We start from the raw sequence: 17570 nt of genomic DNA, 5'->3' as shown, positions 1-17570 counted from the left end.
GTGGGACACATCTTCAGTAAATGGTTTGATACTGTCTCACACTGTTCTCATATGCAAAATACATTAGTACAGTCTGACATTAATTGATACAAGGTGGGTACAAAACTTGCTTGGAAGGAAGGGAAGTTTTACAAGAGTCCTCTTGGGCTTAATTTTATTTGACATTTTCATTCATGGTTTGAATGATGAAATAGACGGTAGCTTGTAAAGGCTTCAATGCTGCCAAAGGACTCCAGGCATCCTCACGGACAGAACTAAAATCCAAAATGTATATGAGAAACCGGAGAATGGATCAAAAAATCAAGAGACTAAAATGGAAAATGAGTCTAGTGCAAATTGCTGGGAGGAAAAGTGAGCTGCACACATGCAAACAGGAGCATTAAGGAGAACAAAGGCAGAGCAGAAGCTCTGCAGAAGAGGCTATGGAGCCCAAATGCATCCCAGACTGGCCCTGGATCTGCAGGTGATGTTGTGTGGATGATGATTAACATCTCACTCGGTCTGCTGGGGATTTTTAAGAGCATGTTAGACAAATCTGCAAGGATATTTGATCCCTTAGCTGTTGGAGAGGCTGGGCTACGTGATCGCTTAGGTTACTGCAGCCTGATTGTGCCATAACGCTGCCACTGGTCCACTTCTTCTGGAGTCTTTTTCCTCAAAATTTGCTTAGGCCAAATATTGTAAATATTAGGACAGGTAAAGGGAAGGAAATGGAGATTTTTTTTTTTAAGTAATTGTTTTGTTTGCGTTGTTGGTAGGCCTACCATTTCTATTTTGTGGGTTGCTTAGTGTCTTCTCTCTCTGCCATCTCCAGAAAGGTTACATCAGACCTGGTAAAGGGGTTGAAGAATGGCAAGGTTAAAAGGTATTTCTGCACAAGGGAGTTACAGAGATCCGAGCCATTCAGTTGGAAGGAGACAACTCAGGCGCTCTGGGATGGAGCCCGTCTTCCTCTTTGCCCTGCAGGAGGTGGCTGAGCAGCGATAGTTCACTGTGTCCTGTGGGGCGGGCAGCAGAGGCGTCCATCGCCAGAGACAGGAATGAAGCTGAAGAGGAGCAAGGACATTTTCTTGCTGCTTGTGAGCGCATCAGGCAAGCCACTGGGTACCAGGAGTTTCCGTGGTTCCAAAACAAAACAGGACACATTATTGGAAGAAAAAAATGGGCTGATGGGGACAAAACCAAGCTCTCCCGCTGGGGAGCCCCGAGCAGCAGTGTGTGGGGGTCTGGACCCCATGGGGGCCGCCTCACCATGGAACATGTGGCTGATAATCCTCTTTTCCAACACATCTGCTGCTGGCTGTTACTGGAGACAAGATCATGGGCTGGTCTGTCCCATAATGATCCTGCTTATGTGAAAACCCGAGGCTTATTTATGCCTCATCCCACACCAACTTATTGCCTAATGTTTAGAAACATTTCTGGAAAAGCTGTCCAGATGATACTAAGAGATGCTTTCATTTTCAGAAAGCTGACCGATAGACACGTGCAGGTCTCTGCTGTGCCTCATGGGATGCATGAACAAAGTCTTGCACTACAGCCTGAAAAGTACAGAGCGAGCAAGACCACAGCCTGGCCTCGGCTGGCTTGAGAAACCCAAGTTCATAGCCAAGGAAGTCCAAAAAGGTCCTTTCATTGCCATCTTTCATGGGCTGGGCTGGCTGCCTCTCCAACCTCCTTTTCCAAACTCAGTGCTTTCCTGGCTGTCTGCTTCGCTCTGTGTTAGCAGAGGGTGTTGTTACTCCACGGATTGATTCCCAGGTGTGAGAAATGTCACAGGTTGGACCAAAGGCACACGGAGGTGCCTGTGCCAGCAAGGAGCACTGGGCTGGAAGGGGGATTGTGTGTGTGTGTGTGTGTGTGTCTGTGTGTGTGTGTGTGTGTCTGTGTCTCTGTGTGTCTGTGTGTCTGTGTCTGTGTGTCTGTGTCTGTGTGTCTGTGTGTCTGTGTGTCTGTGTGTCTGTGTCTGTGTGTGTGTCTGTGTGTCTGTGTGTGTCTGTGTGTCTGTGTGTGTCTGTGTGTGTCTGTGTCTGTGTGTCTGTGTCTGTGTCTCTGTGTCTCTGTGTGTCTCTGTGTGTCTCTGTGTCTGTGTGTGTGTCTGTGTGTCTGTGTGTGTGTGTGTGTGTGTGTCTGTGTCTGTGTCTGTCTGTGTCTGTGTCTGTGTGTCTGTGTGTCTGTGTGTCTGTGTGTCTCTGTGTGTCTCTGTGTGTCTGTGTGTCTGTGTGTGTGTCTGTGTGTCTGTGTGTCTGTGTGTCTCTGTGTGTGTGTGTGTGTCTGTGTGTGTGTGTCTGTGTGTGTCTGTGTGTGTGTGTGTGTGTGTGTGTGTGTGTGTGTGTGTGTGTGTGTGTGTGTGTGTGTGTTCACGCGGAGCACACCCCACACAGCCCCGTCTGGCAGCTCCCTGCAGGCAGCAGTGCTGGTGGGTGATGCTTCACATCCTCGCCAGAGTGATGGGCACCCACGTGTCCCCCCCGCTATTTTCTAAACCCCTGGAAATGCCATTTGGCCCCTCAGCACCTGTACTGTATTATTTTAAAATCAACCACCAAAGGAAGAATACATATTCAAAAAAATTTTCTTAATTTATTGTAAATTCTCCTTTCATCTGCGCTGCAATTCCAGTGTTCTGCACATTAATAAATATACATTTGTTAAAAAAACAAACTCCAGTGTCTAATCTGCCATAAAGCTTTTAAAAAGTCATAAAAATAAGTTTTAATTTTTTGTCATTAATACAACTGACCCTCATTTGTTGCAACAATTCTGATCAAAACAAAAACTACCTACATCTCGCTGGGACAAAATATACATACACAGATGTAGAAACAACTAGCGTGGGTTATACACAGTGCCTGAGCACACAGCCAAGTGCCAGACCCTCAAAACATTCAAAACCTTTTTCAGTCGGAAAACGTCACACAGTACATGGCGTAATTTTTAAGGGAACAGCATCCTTCCTGCCTCTCCCCTGCCAAAGGCCTCCCCGATATATTTGAAAATGCACAGGAATATAATGAAACCAAGATTACAGTATCTGTTATTTCATTTTTTCTCAACTCCTGCATTTTATTTAGCCCGGTTTTCTGGTTTAATTTTTTTCCCTCTTTCATGCAGTTACACAAATGGAAGCCAGTATTTCCCCAAAGGGCAGCTCTGGCGAGCGAGGAGCTCCTGACAGCGGTGGTCATGGCCGTGCCACTGCTGCCCTTGGTGCCCCGCATGGGACACCACCAGCAGAGCTCTGCCCCACGCTGTTGGATGCAAACTTTTTCACATCTTATTTTTCCTTTTCTTGTAAACACTGCAGGAAGGTGAAGATGGTGGACAGGCCACACTTAACTTTCCTGTTCTTGTGAAACCAGCGTATTTCCTGGGAAACATGAAACCTTAGGCTTTCTATGTGCTTTCTGAAACATCAAGAAGGCCCAGGCTTTGCCAAAGAGCTGGGCAGTGAAACCTGGACATCCCTGACGACCTGTATTTCTGCTCTGATGAGCAAGGTACTGACTCCAGTGGGAAAGAAATTAACAGTAAAATAAAAAACTGCGCCTGGGGCAGAACTTGTCCCACGGGAGGAGGGAGGAGGACCCTCTCCTTGGGACACACAGAGCACTGGTTTGTTGCAGAGCCAGATCAAAGTCAAAACCTACCATACAATGACACCACTTGTTTCCTTGTTCTTGGTAAGGGAAATATTGATTTGCCATCTTCCAGAAAAGGACTGCGTTGAAATCTTAGATGAGGATATGACTTTTTTTAGTCCTGAAGCTCAGTTGCTGAACATTTCAAAGCACTTGAGAGAAGAAGCCAAAACACCAAGAAATGAAAAAAATAAACAAACATCTTTTGTGGGTTTATAAGACGTTATGAAAAAAACATACCGTGTCCTTAAAGTGTTCCAAAACCTGTCAACAAAACTTATAAATTATAGTACTGGATTTGGATGTAATCTTTACTGTATTACTTTGAAAACTGCATTGCATCTTAAGGTGGCTTTCATGCAAACCTCAGTTACTTTATCAAATGCCAAATTCAAGTAAAATTGTGCAATGTTCATATAAAAAATAGCAAAACCTCTTTTAATTGATTTCCTATTATCAAATTAAGAAGATCAGTATAAATGTAAAATATACAAAGGAACTTTTTCTTTAGCAACACCATACAAAATATATAAAAGTATCTACACTTTTTATATATATATATAAAAGGATTTATTTTTTTCTTAAGACAATGTGTCCATAGGGGGACGGATTGAGATGCTGGCGTAGAAACAAAAGGACACTTGTTGGGATACTCCTCCCTAGAGCCCAGCAAGCCGACGGGTTCACACTGTAGCCGGACAAAACTCCACAAGAGGCGTCTCCTGGCGCTTGTCTTAAGGCTGATGGATTGACTTACTGTAGGTCTATATAACAACAACGTGTTTTTCTCGGTTCTCCCCAGTAGGTAAGCGGCCCCTGCAGCACTGTCCGCACCGTGAGCAGGTATCCGTCCCTCACAGTGCATCCCTGTGGCCGTTTCCATGCGTTTCGGCACGGATCTGTGCCGCGTACCCCGGAGCAGCCTGACGGCGGGCGCTGCCGGGCACCGTGTCTCACCGCGGGCGGTCAGGAGCCTGCGCAGCGCGAAGCCGTGCGGGGATCAGCGCCCACCTTGTCCTCGCTACGCAGCCGCTCGATGACGTCCGAGGCGGGCGGGCGGCGACCCCGTGGCGAGGAGTCCAGAACCACGCAGCAGCGGTCACAGTTTCCTGATGGTTCAAATTGAAGTTTCGTTACTGCCTCTGTTAGTGAGAAGAAGTAATCGTGCAGCTTAGGGTTAAACAGGAACAAGCAAACCACACCACCCAAAAACACCTACTCCTTCTCAATAAAGGCTCATGCTGTGTGAAGTGATCATGCCTTGCCGATATAACACTTGCAGGGGGGATGCTGCCCTGGAGAGCAAAACCAGTTGGAAGAAACATTTCCAGGTCATCCACGAGAGACGCACTCTTCAGAGGAAGCTCCGTGGAGGGCCTGTGTTTGGCTAATCCTTAGGTGAAGGTGCAAGGTTCACACCCAAATCTTACAAGTTGTTAGAAACCTGGTATTTCAGACAGATTCATGCAATCTGCTGTCCAACAGCAGAGTTTTACAGTATGAAAAAGGTACAGAGATCAAACAGTTGCTTAGCTCAACAAGTTGGTCAATTATTCTCTAGTAATGCCTGTTACTACCTGGTAGCAGCAAGTAGATACCACTTGTTAAAGACATCTTTCTTTCCTGGCTAATGAGGATACATTTCAACAGCCAGTTCCCAGCAACTCAAAATTGTATTTTTACATTGAGCTGGCAATGGTCTGTGCACCCAGAGACAACACGGGTGTTTAAAGCATGGTGGGACAATGTCAGAGTTAGAGCTGGATGAGAAATTTTCTCTCAGTTTGGAGAAAGAATGAAATTGTTTTTTGTGTTAATAAAAGGAAAACTATGTGTGTAAAATGTTTGTGCAGGCTTTACATATGGCTGTTGTCCTCATTTTAATTAAAAGAATTATGAGTAATAAGATTTCTGAGAATATCCTTTGGCTGAGAGCTTGTTCTGTCTTTTGTTAATATTTGATTTAGTTTACAATGGCAAATACACACACACCAATTGCCATGCAGTGGGTGGGAATCATGCATCTGGTAATTGACCATCAGTAGCTTGATGTGACACTTTCTGCAGCCTTTGGATCTCCTGCCCCAGCAATGGTTTCCCTCTGCCCAGCTGGACACTCAGCCTATGCTCCCCCCTGCCTAGTTCCCTTCCCCGCAAAACACTGGGCTTCCTCAGGGGTCCTCTCCACTCGGGTCTTGTTCCACCTGCCCTCCTCCACACTGGCTGCCCGATACCCACAATAGCTCTTGCTGGTCTTACTGGACGTGCACCAAGAGGTGCTGCTCCACGTTTGCCCTGCACTTATCCTCTTCCTTGGGTGCCTGGTACCGGTCACATTATAATTAACTGTACCCCACTAGTTGAAAGGCCCTAAAATTCAGAGCATGCCAGGGTGACTAGTGACTGGTGTCTATCGCAGCACCTTGCCTGTGATACCTCTGTTGGCCCTCTCATCAGTGAAACACCATGGCTTGGGGACATGGTATGGACAAGCCACCACGAGAGTCACTGGTGAAGGACTCTGGTCCAGTCACCAGGTGAAATCCTTGCTCATGTGGGAGTTTAGGGCTGGAAAGCGAAGGGAGAGGCCAGAGCCAGACAGGTCTGCCAGGCCATCCCAATGTGGCACTTACTCTGAGTCTGAGGTGTCAGCATGTCCTGTTCCCACGTGGAGGTTCATGGCCATGCCGTTGAGCTGGTCTTGAGACTGCTCCCTCCGAGCATTTTTTATTGTCACCCCTGAGTCCGAGGGAGAGTGGACCCCATCATTTGTCCCCAGGGAAGCAGTCCTAGATGAGATCGTGGTCTGATTGTAATCTGACAGCTTTTCTCGCAGCCGATTCTTCATATTCTTATCCACCAGCGGGGGAGGGTAGGTGACTTTATTTTTTAAGATGCCTGTTATGGAAAAGAGAGCATAATGAGAATTTTGAAAAGTATCACTGAATTTCAAGCTGAACACATCCAAGAAGTGACACTTTATATTTCTTAATCAGATTTCTAGTTTGTCACTTTATTTCAAAACCAAAAGCTTAGACTTCAGCAACTACCTACTAGCTTCCCATGGTGTATCTGGTTACACAGGTTGGAACCATTTGGGAAGTGTTCTTCCCCAATAAAGGTATCATATGAACTAATTAAGATTCATTAACTCCCCGGTCTCCCAGTCTGGCTATGAGGCCCGGTTGGCTGCGCTACCTTTCCTCTGCTCCGGCTGCTGGTTATTTTGGTGGGACAGAGGTCTGTTCTCCTTTTGCTGCCCTTCATTCTCCTTGTCCTGCGGTGCTTCGTTGCTGTGGTTCACCTGGTTTTCCCTGTGAAGCTCTACGTTGACCTTGGTCTCGACTTTGAGTTTCTGTTTCCCAACAGGGTCCTCGCTGTCGCTGGCTGTTACGCACTCTGTGGGCCAATAGGGTTTCACATGATTGGGAAGGGTATCAACTGCAATGCAAAAGAACACTAGCTCGGAAACCACTTTTGACAGGTTTTCTCAACCACTGCCCAGTCAGTTCTGTTCCCTGTGGCTGGGGAGGAGTTGTGTGTCAAACCAGAGCGACACTTCAGATGATCCTTGCTGGATTGCAGCAACAGCCAAAAAACATACTTGGTAGGATGGCAGGATGTCCAAACTCTTCTCAGAGCAAGGTTGCTGCCTCCTTTACTGAGAGGTGTGAGTCAAACCTGCTCTCTCAGCTCTCCAGGGCCAGAGATCACACTGGCTCCCTGGGGATGCCAGTTTTTGAGGGGCAAGGGCACCTGAGGCACCTCGTGCTGTGTCTGTGCGGAGCACTAACACACAGCTTGGATGTCTGTCAGTCTAGGCTGACTTATCTTTAGGACAAGATGAACTGCACCTAGAAATGCCTGCATCCTGCCACACAGTACTGATGTCAATGGCCAGTGATCGCCAACTCTTTAGGTCTGTCACCTCCCCAACCCCAACCCCACTAAATCCACATGCCCATATTGCACGAGGAACGGTAGGTACTTCTTCCTTCTGCCCTCAAAATAACCAGCTCCTTCCTCCTCTTCCTTCACATGAGACTTTGCTGTCTGTTCAGCTGAGGGGACCAGTCTGCAAAGCCCACTGACTGCCCTCTGCTTGATTGCCCAAAGTTGCAGGTTTGCTCAAGCAGCCTTTTGCTTGCACTCAGTGCTTGCACCCCTGTGAACAAACCCCTCAGAGGAAGAAAGGTCTCTGAGCTGGAAACAACAAGGAGCTCTGCAAAAGCAAGGCACAGCAGTAGGGATGCTTTCTCAGCCATGTGGTAATCTGAAAAATTTGTCCCGTCTACTCTAAAGCTATTTTAAAGAAGGGAATAAGCCCACTGCTCTCCTCTTGCACCAGGAGTACCTTTGGGTGTGCTGTGGAGCGGGCCACGTTCATTATTTTTGGAAGTGGACGTGTTCCACGTTTTCTCTGGCTCAAGCCCCTCTTCCTCACTGTCCGATGAATGGGAGGAGGCGTAAGAGCTGCTGTGTTCATCGAGGGACAGTTCGCTGTCAGAGTCTGAATCATGCTCTGCAAATGCAGAAAGAGGAAACAAACTGATGAGAGTGCGGACAGGAGCTGGACAAATCTACCTGATGAACGCACGAAGAAAAGGCTGGTGTCTGGTGCAGGCCATACCAGGGATGAGCTTTTTACATCTGTAAGCGTACATAGGATTAATTCACAAGGACTATGGCATCCATCTCAGTCATTATGGAAAGCACAACTGCTTGGCTCAGCTAGCGGGCAGGACCTTTTATGTACATGGGAGGTGCAGAACAGAGTGGGGAGGCTTTTTACCCTATTCAATATGTAGAACAGTAACTCCACAGGATCTCAGTCAACACAACACACAAACCAAGGTACCTAGAAATGTCAAGAATCTGCAAATGCACTCTTAAAAATTGCTACAAGGCAACAAAATTTAACCTCAAGACCCGAAACAAAAAGAAGTCAGCAAGAGACACTTCTCGTTTTCTTGTACAAAACACATAACAGCAACAGAGGATATTGCCTCAAGGTCTCAAACGTTAAAAGATCTCCAATTAAAAATCAAGAGCAACAGCACATAATTTCTGAGAAAGAGAGGGGATGCCAGAAAGTGTCAACAGCTGTGACAGCTGTCAGATTAAAACTGAATGATCACAAGAAGCAGATACATGATACTTCCATTCCAGGATTCCTTAGTAAAGCAACCATTGCATAGCTCGTTATGCCAAGAGCATAACGAGAATCAGACACACCAAGTAAGACTAACTATTCTTCCTATTATAGAAGCCTTTGAAAAAAGTGCTGAGCAGAAAAAGGTCCATAACTGGGTCAAAGCATTTAGAAATAATTCTTACCATTGGATTTTGATGGATTCCTATGAAAAATGGAGGAATCTGCTTCAGTCTGACCAGCCCTTGCTTGACTTGAGGATCCACTGAACTTATGAGCAGCCTCATCCCTTAGAGAATAAAAACAGGGGACAACTTTTTTGGTCACTTTACTGTTGTTAACAACAAGGCAGACATGCAGATGTGCTTCTTTTGGTCAAACACAGACAGCTGCAGCGGACGCCAGCCAGCCTGTGCTTGGTTGTCAACACAGTCACTTTTATAGCCAGATATAGCTTATCCTGATGCTGCTGTCTGCCTTTGGTCACATGAATCATACTCCGAAACAGCCTGAAGTTAATAAGCTAAATCCCACTCCTTGAGAGACAACTGAATTTTACCAGGCAAGCAGCACAGCCCATATAGTTAACCTAGTAGTTATGTTAACCACCGCACTGTCAGAACTCCTCACAGAAGACGCATGCAAAAGAAATGCATGGAAGAAAATTACAGCCACATAAACCAGAACTGTTAAGACATCAAACAGGAAGCATTTGAACCAAAACATTTCTGTTTTCCACAAAAGCAATGAAAAAGGAAAGGCAAGCACCTGAAAGCCATGCACCTGCCACCTGATTACCTGAGAATATAAGCAAGGTAGCTATTGTGGCTCTTGGCTGACCTGACGGTGCTTTCTAGGGAGACGGTGGATTCCCCAAGAGTTGTGCGATACATATTTGGTTCTTCTATATATGTGTTGTTACAGTTCAGAGATCGCTGAAGGAAAAAAAAAACCACAGAGCAATAGTGAATGATCCTACCAGAAACCCTCGTTACCCACAAGTGCATCAAAAGTTTTGAAGGAACCAAGTGGTTTTTGATGCCAAGGAAAAAAATCATTTCCTCTCAAAGTTTTAATTAAAAGAGTAATCAAAATTTTTGAGAGAAACCATCAGTAATCTTTGTATGAGTCACTGAAATTAATCAGACAATTTGCTTAACTATGGACAAGCCACCTATAAGTGTATTTAGGTAACATCTACCAGCAAGAGGATGTTTTTTCCCAAGGTTTTTTCCTTACAGTTAGCAATGTAGCTCTTGTTGCAGTGGAATCATCTGGAAGAGGTTTCTTTCCAGTTAAAGTGTTCTTCAAGTGCTTCCTGACTTCTTTGTTAAACACACAGTGGAAGAAGAAAATGAACAGCCCCTGGATCATTTTAGAGGGGAAGAATAAATCTAATTATTCATTACTACCAAACTGCAAATGCAAACAGATATTAGAGAACAGCCTTTCTGAAATAACCTCTGAATTCCAGTTCACAGTCCATGATTTCAATAGCAATAACTATTTTCTGTCTTTGACTGAAATGGCATTGATCGATCTCCTAGGACTTCTTCATAATTTACTTCCATGTTCAAGTGTGCATAAAGGGCCTGGGAAAACATACACAACAAGGTGTCCCTCCAGGATTTACAGAGCAGAGCCTGTGGTAACTGCCACCCTCCCTCGTGGTCTGGGAGGAAACGTTCTTCTCAAAGTATTTAATGGGGACCCCAATGTCCCACTGGAAGACACTGCAGGGGGTTCCAGGGCTGTACTTGCATTAAGATTTTAGAACTTTTACACCAATGATGAGACAAAATCAACAGCAGCACATAAAAAATATCATAGCCTTTAGTGAAAACCTCTGGAAATGGGGAAATTCTGTGGTTGGTGTCCTTTATGCTGTTGCTTAGAGAACTTTAGAAAGCCGTGTGAAATGTGGAGTGACACTGCGGGCAGAGAGGTCCCAACTTTCGCCCCATACGTTTCTGGGCTCAGCAATATCTCCTGGTGTGAAATCCCCAGGGCTGGGCAGTTGTTGGCTGCCAGGAACACGTGTTAACAGCTTTTGCTGGGGGCAGGGGGCACACATGTGTGTGCCTTCAGATGCATTTGCTCTGAGGGAATTCATGCAGCTGCCAAATTGTTATCAATTTTGGTCGGAGATATAGTACATAGAAGCCAATCACTCATGAAGTTGCAGCTGTACCAACATCACAAGATGCGTGCATTTCGTTATTTCAGCCAAAGCAATTGACTTCTAGAGAAACTTTAAACCTCAAGCTCACTTTCTAAACATTAAATCAAAAGCAATCTTAGCTGGCATTAGCACTTTGGGATTATTCATTAATAAAATGCACATTAATAAAATGCACATAAATGTTTCTGTAAAAATACAAGTTCAAAGAAGGCAATGACATGAAACACCACATACCACTGTGCCTCTCTGGGCAACTTTGGAGAATTGCAGCTGCTGACTTTCCTTCCTCTCATCAGGTTTATACTTAATTTAATTTTATTTTAGATTTGTGGAAGCCTGGTTTTACAGCCTGAGCATGTCTATTTGTTTCAGAGCATATCTGTTGCAGTGGCAAAATAACCTTGCTCCAGGCTGGCCTATCTGATGTGCTTCCAGGGCACGGCCAGCCACTTCCAGAGGAGACTCACCAGACTTCTTTTCCTCTTCAGTTGCAATTTGTGGCTGTAGTGCTGCAGCTGACAAGAGTGGCCTGCTAGCAGTAGCTATTCCAATACTGCAGGAACTCGCCAAGACATTACTGCCATCCTTGGTCACATTCCAGTTGTGACCACCAGGAAGCTTCATAACTACTTCTGTACCAGGTCTTCTACAAATAACTATGCTGTGTATCTTTAATCAACAAGTGTACCCCTTAGGACAGGCAACCCAGTAAATCTCTAAAACGGCCAGTTGTATTTGAAAATCATTATTTGGCCCATTTCCTTAAATAGTAACTTAATTTGTAAAAGCCCTGAAGTTGGAACCATCCACTCTGGGTGAAATAAAATGATCTCTTGTTTGCAGTAGCAACAGAATGACTATGAACAATGCACATGAGGAAGACAGTAACAAAGATTTTTGTCTCTAGAAAGATACAGGTGTAATTGCCTACTGTTATTTATCTGTCACAGATTACAACAGTACAGCACTTTTCTTTATAATGACTAAAAGTGAGAGATGCAATTATGCGAACTTATGGTTTTGGTAAAAAGAACCCTCTTTTTGAGAAAAGAGAGCAAAAAAGTATACTTGACATGTCTGTTCTTCAGAAGTTAGCTCGTGTTCAGCAGGTTTTTGGAGGTCTGGGTGCAGCAGTGTGCTCCCCAGGGTCTGCCACGGATGAGACGCCATCCCACTTACCTGCAGGCAGCTGAAAATGGCAAAGAGATAGTGGAAGGTCATGACGTCGCTGTTCACGGCCATCAGCCCCAGCAGCCACGTGGCGCTGACGAGCAGCAGGAGCAGGAACGCCGTGCGCAGCACAGAGCTGTAAAACAAACACAGGAGCAGCTGCAGCACAACGGGACACGCGGGAAGAGCCCAGCGCCTCTGCACGGGCTGTGCCACCTGCCTGAGGATTCACAACTGGAAAGGCCCTTTGGGAAAACGTTCAGTGTTCACCAGCTCCCAGCTCCCTCACTGCACTACTCAATGACTCGGGATATTCAAGTAAAAAAAGGGTGTTTTCAAGTTCATTTCTAAGGTTTTCTTAGAAAAAACAGGCTCTTCACCAAGCCCAGGCTGTTCAGCCCTGTTGACGCTGAGGAAGAGATCAGGGCACTAAATGGCCACATCTGTCTCGCTTCTGTTTGTCAAGTTCACTCTCACATTCCTCCTCAACATTACAGCTCAAGGTTTTGGATTGAGAGCACTCAGGGGAATATTTGTTTGCTTAAAGACATTATTTCTACAGACACTTTCAAACGATGGTCACAATTCTAGTGGCAGAAGTTTTGTATGATGAGTAAAATAGCTGCCATTAAGTAGCAATTATACTCCATTTGTTCGGGGAGATTTAAAAAAGAAACTTGAAAAAACTACCCAACAGCTAGGGCTGAATAAATAGCTAGAAAAAGCCTTTTGGAATATCATAGAGATACTTATTTGGGGAAAAAAAAAAAAAGCTGTCTTGCCACTAGCTAATCACATTTCAGTTCACAGGTAAATTCTGAGCTTTGGGCAAAACAAACGTTAATGGGAACAGGTCGCCACAGCAGCTTGGGAAGGCGGCAGGTTTCAGCTTGCAAGGCTTTTTCCTTGTCCCATGGGAAGCAGGATGGGGGGAGAATGAACCCTCAATGTGTCTCTGCCACGACATGGCTGGTCACCCAGGCATTAGTGAGGAGAGACCTTTCTGAGCCATAGGTGAGCATGGGGAGACCCAGAATTATATCTAGCTGGGCATGCCATGGGTGGAGGTGAAGTGACGGGGTAGCGGGGAGTGTGATGAAAGATCTGAAGGACTGCACTGATCCTATCCAGACAGCAGACCTTGCCTTGTCCCCTCCCCTCTCCTGCCTACACTTGGTGGTGGTGCAGAGCACCATGGTGGAGGTTTTACAAAGCCTCCAAGGGAACCTCGGGAGCAGGTCTTGGTGAAGCAGCTCCAATTGCTTCCACCAACGCTGACTGTCTTCTCCAAATATTTTATTTATTTCCCACCCCAATACCTGCTTTTAGGCAATTCTGTCTCTTTATCATTCCTAGCCAGAAGTTTTTCTATGGGTGTTTGAACCTCAACTTACGCAACTCCAGTTTTTTCAAATGAACGTTGCCTTCGTCTGCATGATGCTTTCATTGCCAGGATAAAGATGACGGTATTTATCTGAAAGGGGAATTGAAGCAACAGCATGGATTCCTTCTATGAAGTCGTTAGGGCCCAGTTTTCAATGACAATGCAATTTTTATCTTAAAATGGTTTGTGGTGACAAGAATAATTTTTCTTCAATTCACACATCTCAGGGTTCCAAGATTCACCTTGTTTCAAGCCAACATAGTCAAGAACATCCTGCAGCTTGATCTGAAACCCACTAAGTCGGCCCTATGCAAAGAGGTTTGAGTGAAACATAAACCCTCAAGAATGGCTGTCCTTGTCCAGCCCAGAGCCCACTCAGCACAGCATTTTGCTTCAGCTGGGTCAAAGCAGAACACAATACCAGAGCACACATATAGCGATAATTCCTCTGAACAATCCTCCAGCCTCTGATTTTCAGAGCTGGGATGTACTAGAGGGGTGGTGCATTTGCATTAGTCACTCGTGAATATCGATGCTGGGAATTCATGCAGTTACTTTCTGAATCCATGCAGAGCTTTACCACCGCCACTGTCCCGTTTCTGTGAGTTTCTAACTAAACTCCCTGTGAAGTGACAATGTGGCTTGTCCTCTTCGCTCTGAATCTGCCACTTGTTACTACTAATTCTGTTGGAAAAGACAGTGAACGGTTGGCTCCACGGTTGTACTCTCCAGCTATTACAAGCTCCTCTCTATCCCCTTCTCTGTAGCTTTCTCTTCTCCAGGCTGAAGGCTCCTAGTCCACTTAGTTGCTCCTCCAGCAGGGGCTGTCCCATGTCTCTGATGACCCATGACCCCAATCTACGCCACTTCCAGGTCTACTTCACACTTTTTGAGATGAGGAGACCAGGTTTGGTATTCAAAACACAGTCACACTGTGTATATGTATCTTCTGGTGCTCTGTTACTGAGGGATGTTTTAAATGAGAAATTAAACACCAGCCAATTCTTTTAAATTCCTGGAATCTGAATTATTTAATATTCCTTTAGGACTTCTGGATGAAGGGACTTGTTATGGCTTGTTTTGATTTGTTTTATAAGCCCACCAACCAACCCTTGAAACATGCAACAAAGCAAAGAGGAAAAAATAAATATGATTCTGGCTATGCAGCCATTGCCCCACAAGCAATCTTTGCACTGGCAAGCAGCCCTCCGATTTCCAGGAGTTCAGTTCCTGTCCTACTTGTTTAAGCAAAAGAAGAAAGCTCGAGTACATCAGTTTCAAATGTAAAGAATACAGTTGCTTCACATTACGACTACTGGTTGACAAAACATAAAAGAAAACATAGCAGTAAGGAAGAGACAGCTCAGGAGGCCAACTCCACCATACTTACAACTACAACAATTACAATGGGTCCAGCGAAACTCCAGATAAGGGTGTCATGAACAGACAACCAGCAGAAATCAGGGTTCCCATAGCCTTGTGGATCCAGACCTACAGCAAGCCCTGGGTCACAAAATAGAGAGAAGGTACATCAGAAAGGTGTGGCTGAGATCCTCTGCGTAAACAGGAGCATTTTAAAATCACTGACAAACAAAATTATAGTGGCAAACTGTGTTCAACAGGACAGTCTGGAAGTACAAAAATCAAGGCAAAAATTGAAATAAAACTTCTGTAAATCAAAACCATTACACTGGTCACTCTATATCAAATGATACCACAAGTTTTGCCTACCAGAACAAAGTTCAGCCGCATAAAAATGACAATAAATGTAAGTCCCAAATTAATTCTGTTTCAGCACAGTTTTATAGTCATACTCACACAGTGTGATGAAGCCTTGAGGGTGAGTGACATGTTGAGGAATTTCAATAAGCCTATGCAGCAGAATGACATGAATCATAACTGAGGAGATGTCTATACTACAAAAAAAGTACATTCTTAAGTGCCGTGAGCTTGCTGTCACTAAAATCACACCAGAGACAAAGGAACCTGGGAACTCATGGGAGTTAACTGCTTGAGCTCAGGTGGGATTCACTCTGAGCTGCCATCCCAGGTACCTCACCTTGCTTTCAGCACTGTTTGAAATGGAGTTTGCTAATGCCTCCAAGGCAATGGAGTTAAGAACACACCTTTTATTGTTTTATTTTTCAAAGCCTGGACTATTCAGAGAGTCTCTGAGTCCAACCTCCACCTGCTGATTTACAGAGCCGTCTGATTTGGTGACTTGCACCTTGCCCATATGGCAAGGGTAGCAAGGGCCTGGGATTGCTGCCTTTGACCTGCAGAGCTCTGCAGAGCTCTTCCTTCTTCAAGACACAGAAATCGATCCCTGCGAGGCCTATGGCCAATGACATATGGTAAATGGCTGCAGCAGGTTGTCTGGGCACCGGGGGCACCTATTGCGTCGAGCGTATGTCCTGACTCAGCCAGGCGGCCATGGCTGATGGCAGTGCCGTTCTCCACAAGAATTCATGTGCATTAATAAAAGCTTTCTTTATTTTTTTAATTGAAGCCCATGTGCTTTGATAAAAAGACACTGAAAAAGGGAGAGGTAGCTGCGTTTCACTCTCACTGCTTAAAGCTGGCCCACAGCCAATATTCACATCTGGTACAAGCCTATGGTCTATGAAAATTAAACTGGCTATTTGGCAAAGCAGTGGATATTGGATCTGTTTTCTCTGAAGTGTGGAATGAGATAGGACTGGTCTCCCTCCCTGCTCCCATTGGCCCTTCCACCACCCACTTCTGCATTTGCCATCCACAAAGAATTAGCCATAAATGATTAAGGGGCCATAAAGTATTTTATACAGATGTAATTCTATAGACACAGCCTGTTTCCCAGAACTTGATTTCCCCATTAGTGGGAGTCGAACTATATTTTGACAAAACATCTGGCTCTAAGAGCAACTGGCAGTCAGCAACATTTTTTCACGCTCAAAATCCTACCTCAAGTTCTCCATTAAACAAATGGGGGGAATTGCAGTCTTCAGGTAGGCAGTTCAAATTTTACTGGAGTCAACAGCATATGAAATAACACTTTACCCAAAGGCAGAATTAAACCAATGCAATGTGATACAGAGGATCATTTTGGGACATCGATTAAGCTGCAGTGTGGTTGTCCTGAGCAAACTAAGTGTGTGGGCTGCAGGATGGCTCACTGATGGTGGCAGAAACTGGAGCCGGTCCTGTGGCTGAGCCGGGTGTCCTGTGGGAACCAGCACCCATCCGAGGAGTGTGTCAAGAGCACGTCGTGGGGACATGCTGTCGTGGAATATGCTGCTGGGGGGACACGTTTTGAACCTCCTGAGCTCCTGTGGGCTCAGTGTCCGTGTGTGACTCAGGTGATGGCGGTTCAGCCTCACCTCTCTCCTGACTCATCACCTTGCTTAGTACTCACAGCAAACAGCAGATTTGGAAAGTGCCATTTTCTGGGCGAAATTTGTTGTAGGGCAATGTAGGAACCTGTTTTGACACTGCAGTCTCCATGGTAAAGCAGTTACTGTACACACATGTCAGCCCGTTAGCATGTTGTCACAAAGACACGCAAACTGGAAGGGTCTTGCTGGGTGCCACATTCAGCCCTGTGCTCCTGAGGCAAGCAAGTCATCTAATTGCTCTTCTAGGTGGATTAAACTACATTTTAAAATGAGCAAGCTTAAAGCAAATGCAAAATATTCCACTATCACTCCCCACGGAGGAATATTCCAGATCTGCACCCTTTCGACAGCAGTAAGCCTTCTCCCAGATTCCGTTCTACTTTTATTCATGGCAATTTGTCTTCCTGTGCTGTGATGAAATGCGGTTCTTCCCTGCTGGAGTGTTCCCTATGTCAGTGTTTTGCTAAGTTTTGCTAACCCACTCTAAAGGTCAAGGTTCCCTTCTGCAAGTAGCTTCATCCCATCACAGATGGCTTAGGACCACTCTGTGCCAGCTTGAAATGAATGTCAGTTTGAGCATGGAAAATACAAACAATAAATAAACAAGAGTAAAGCCACTGCTACTATAGGTTCATTATTTTTTTCAGGATAGCTACGATAAAGATGA

General features: G+C 45.2%; 1 protein-coding gene across 1 annotated transcript in view; it reads right to left on the bottom strand.

Annotated features, from left to right (window-relative positions):
• Positions 1–2563: 2563 nt before the first annotated feature.
• Positions 2564–17570, bottom strand: part of CELSR1 (cadherin EGF LAG seven-pass G-type receptor 1) — a 170086-nt gene continuing 155079 nt past the window's right edge. Inside the window, exons 26-35 of the mRNA XM_065840132.2 lie at positions 14920–15032; positions 13540–13619; positions 12155–12281; positions 10033–10158; positions 9592–9728; positions 8979–9082; positions 7996–8163; positions 6840–7082; positions 6275–6539; positions 2564–4783 (exon numbers count right to left, since the gene is read on the bottom strand). Coding sequence (XP_065696204.2) covers positions 4759–4783; positions 6275–6539; positions 6840–7082; positions 7996–8163; positions 8979–9082; positions 9592–9728; positions 10033–10158; positions 12155–12281; positions 13540–13619; positions 14920–15032 — 1388 coding nt within the window. The 3' untranslated portion in view covers positions 2564–4758. The remainder of the gene's footprint in view (positions 4784–6274; positions 6540–6839; positions 7083–7995; positions 8164–8978; positions 9083–9591; positions 9729–10032; positions 10159–12154; positions 12282–13539; positions 13620–14919; positions 15033–17570) is intronic.

This window comes from Patagioenas fasciata, chromosome 1 (genome assembly GCF_037038585.1).
Source record: "Patagioenas fasciata isolate bPatFas1 chromosome 1, bPatFas1.hap1, whole genome shotgun sequence".
Classification (NCBI taxonomy): domain Eukaryota; kingdom Metazoa; phylum Chordata; class Aves; order Columbiformes; family Columbidae; genus Patagioenas; species Patagioenas fasciata.
The sequence above is the reverse complement of the archived record's forward strand: the minus strand, read 5'-3'. Positions and strand labels throughout refer to the sequence as shown.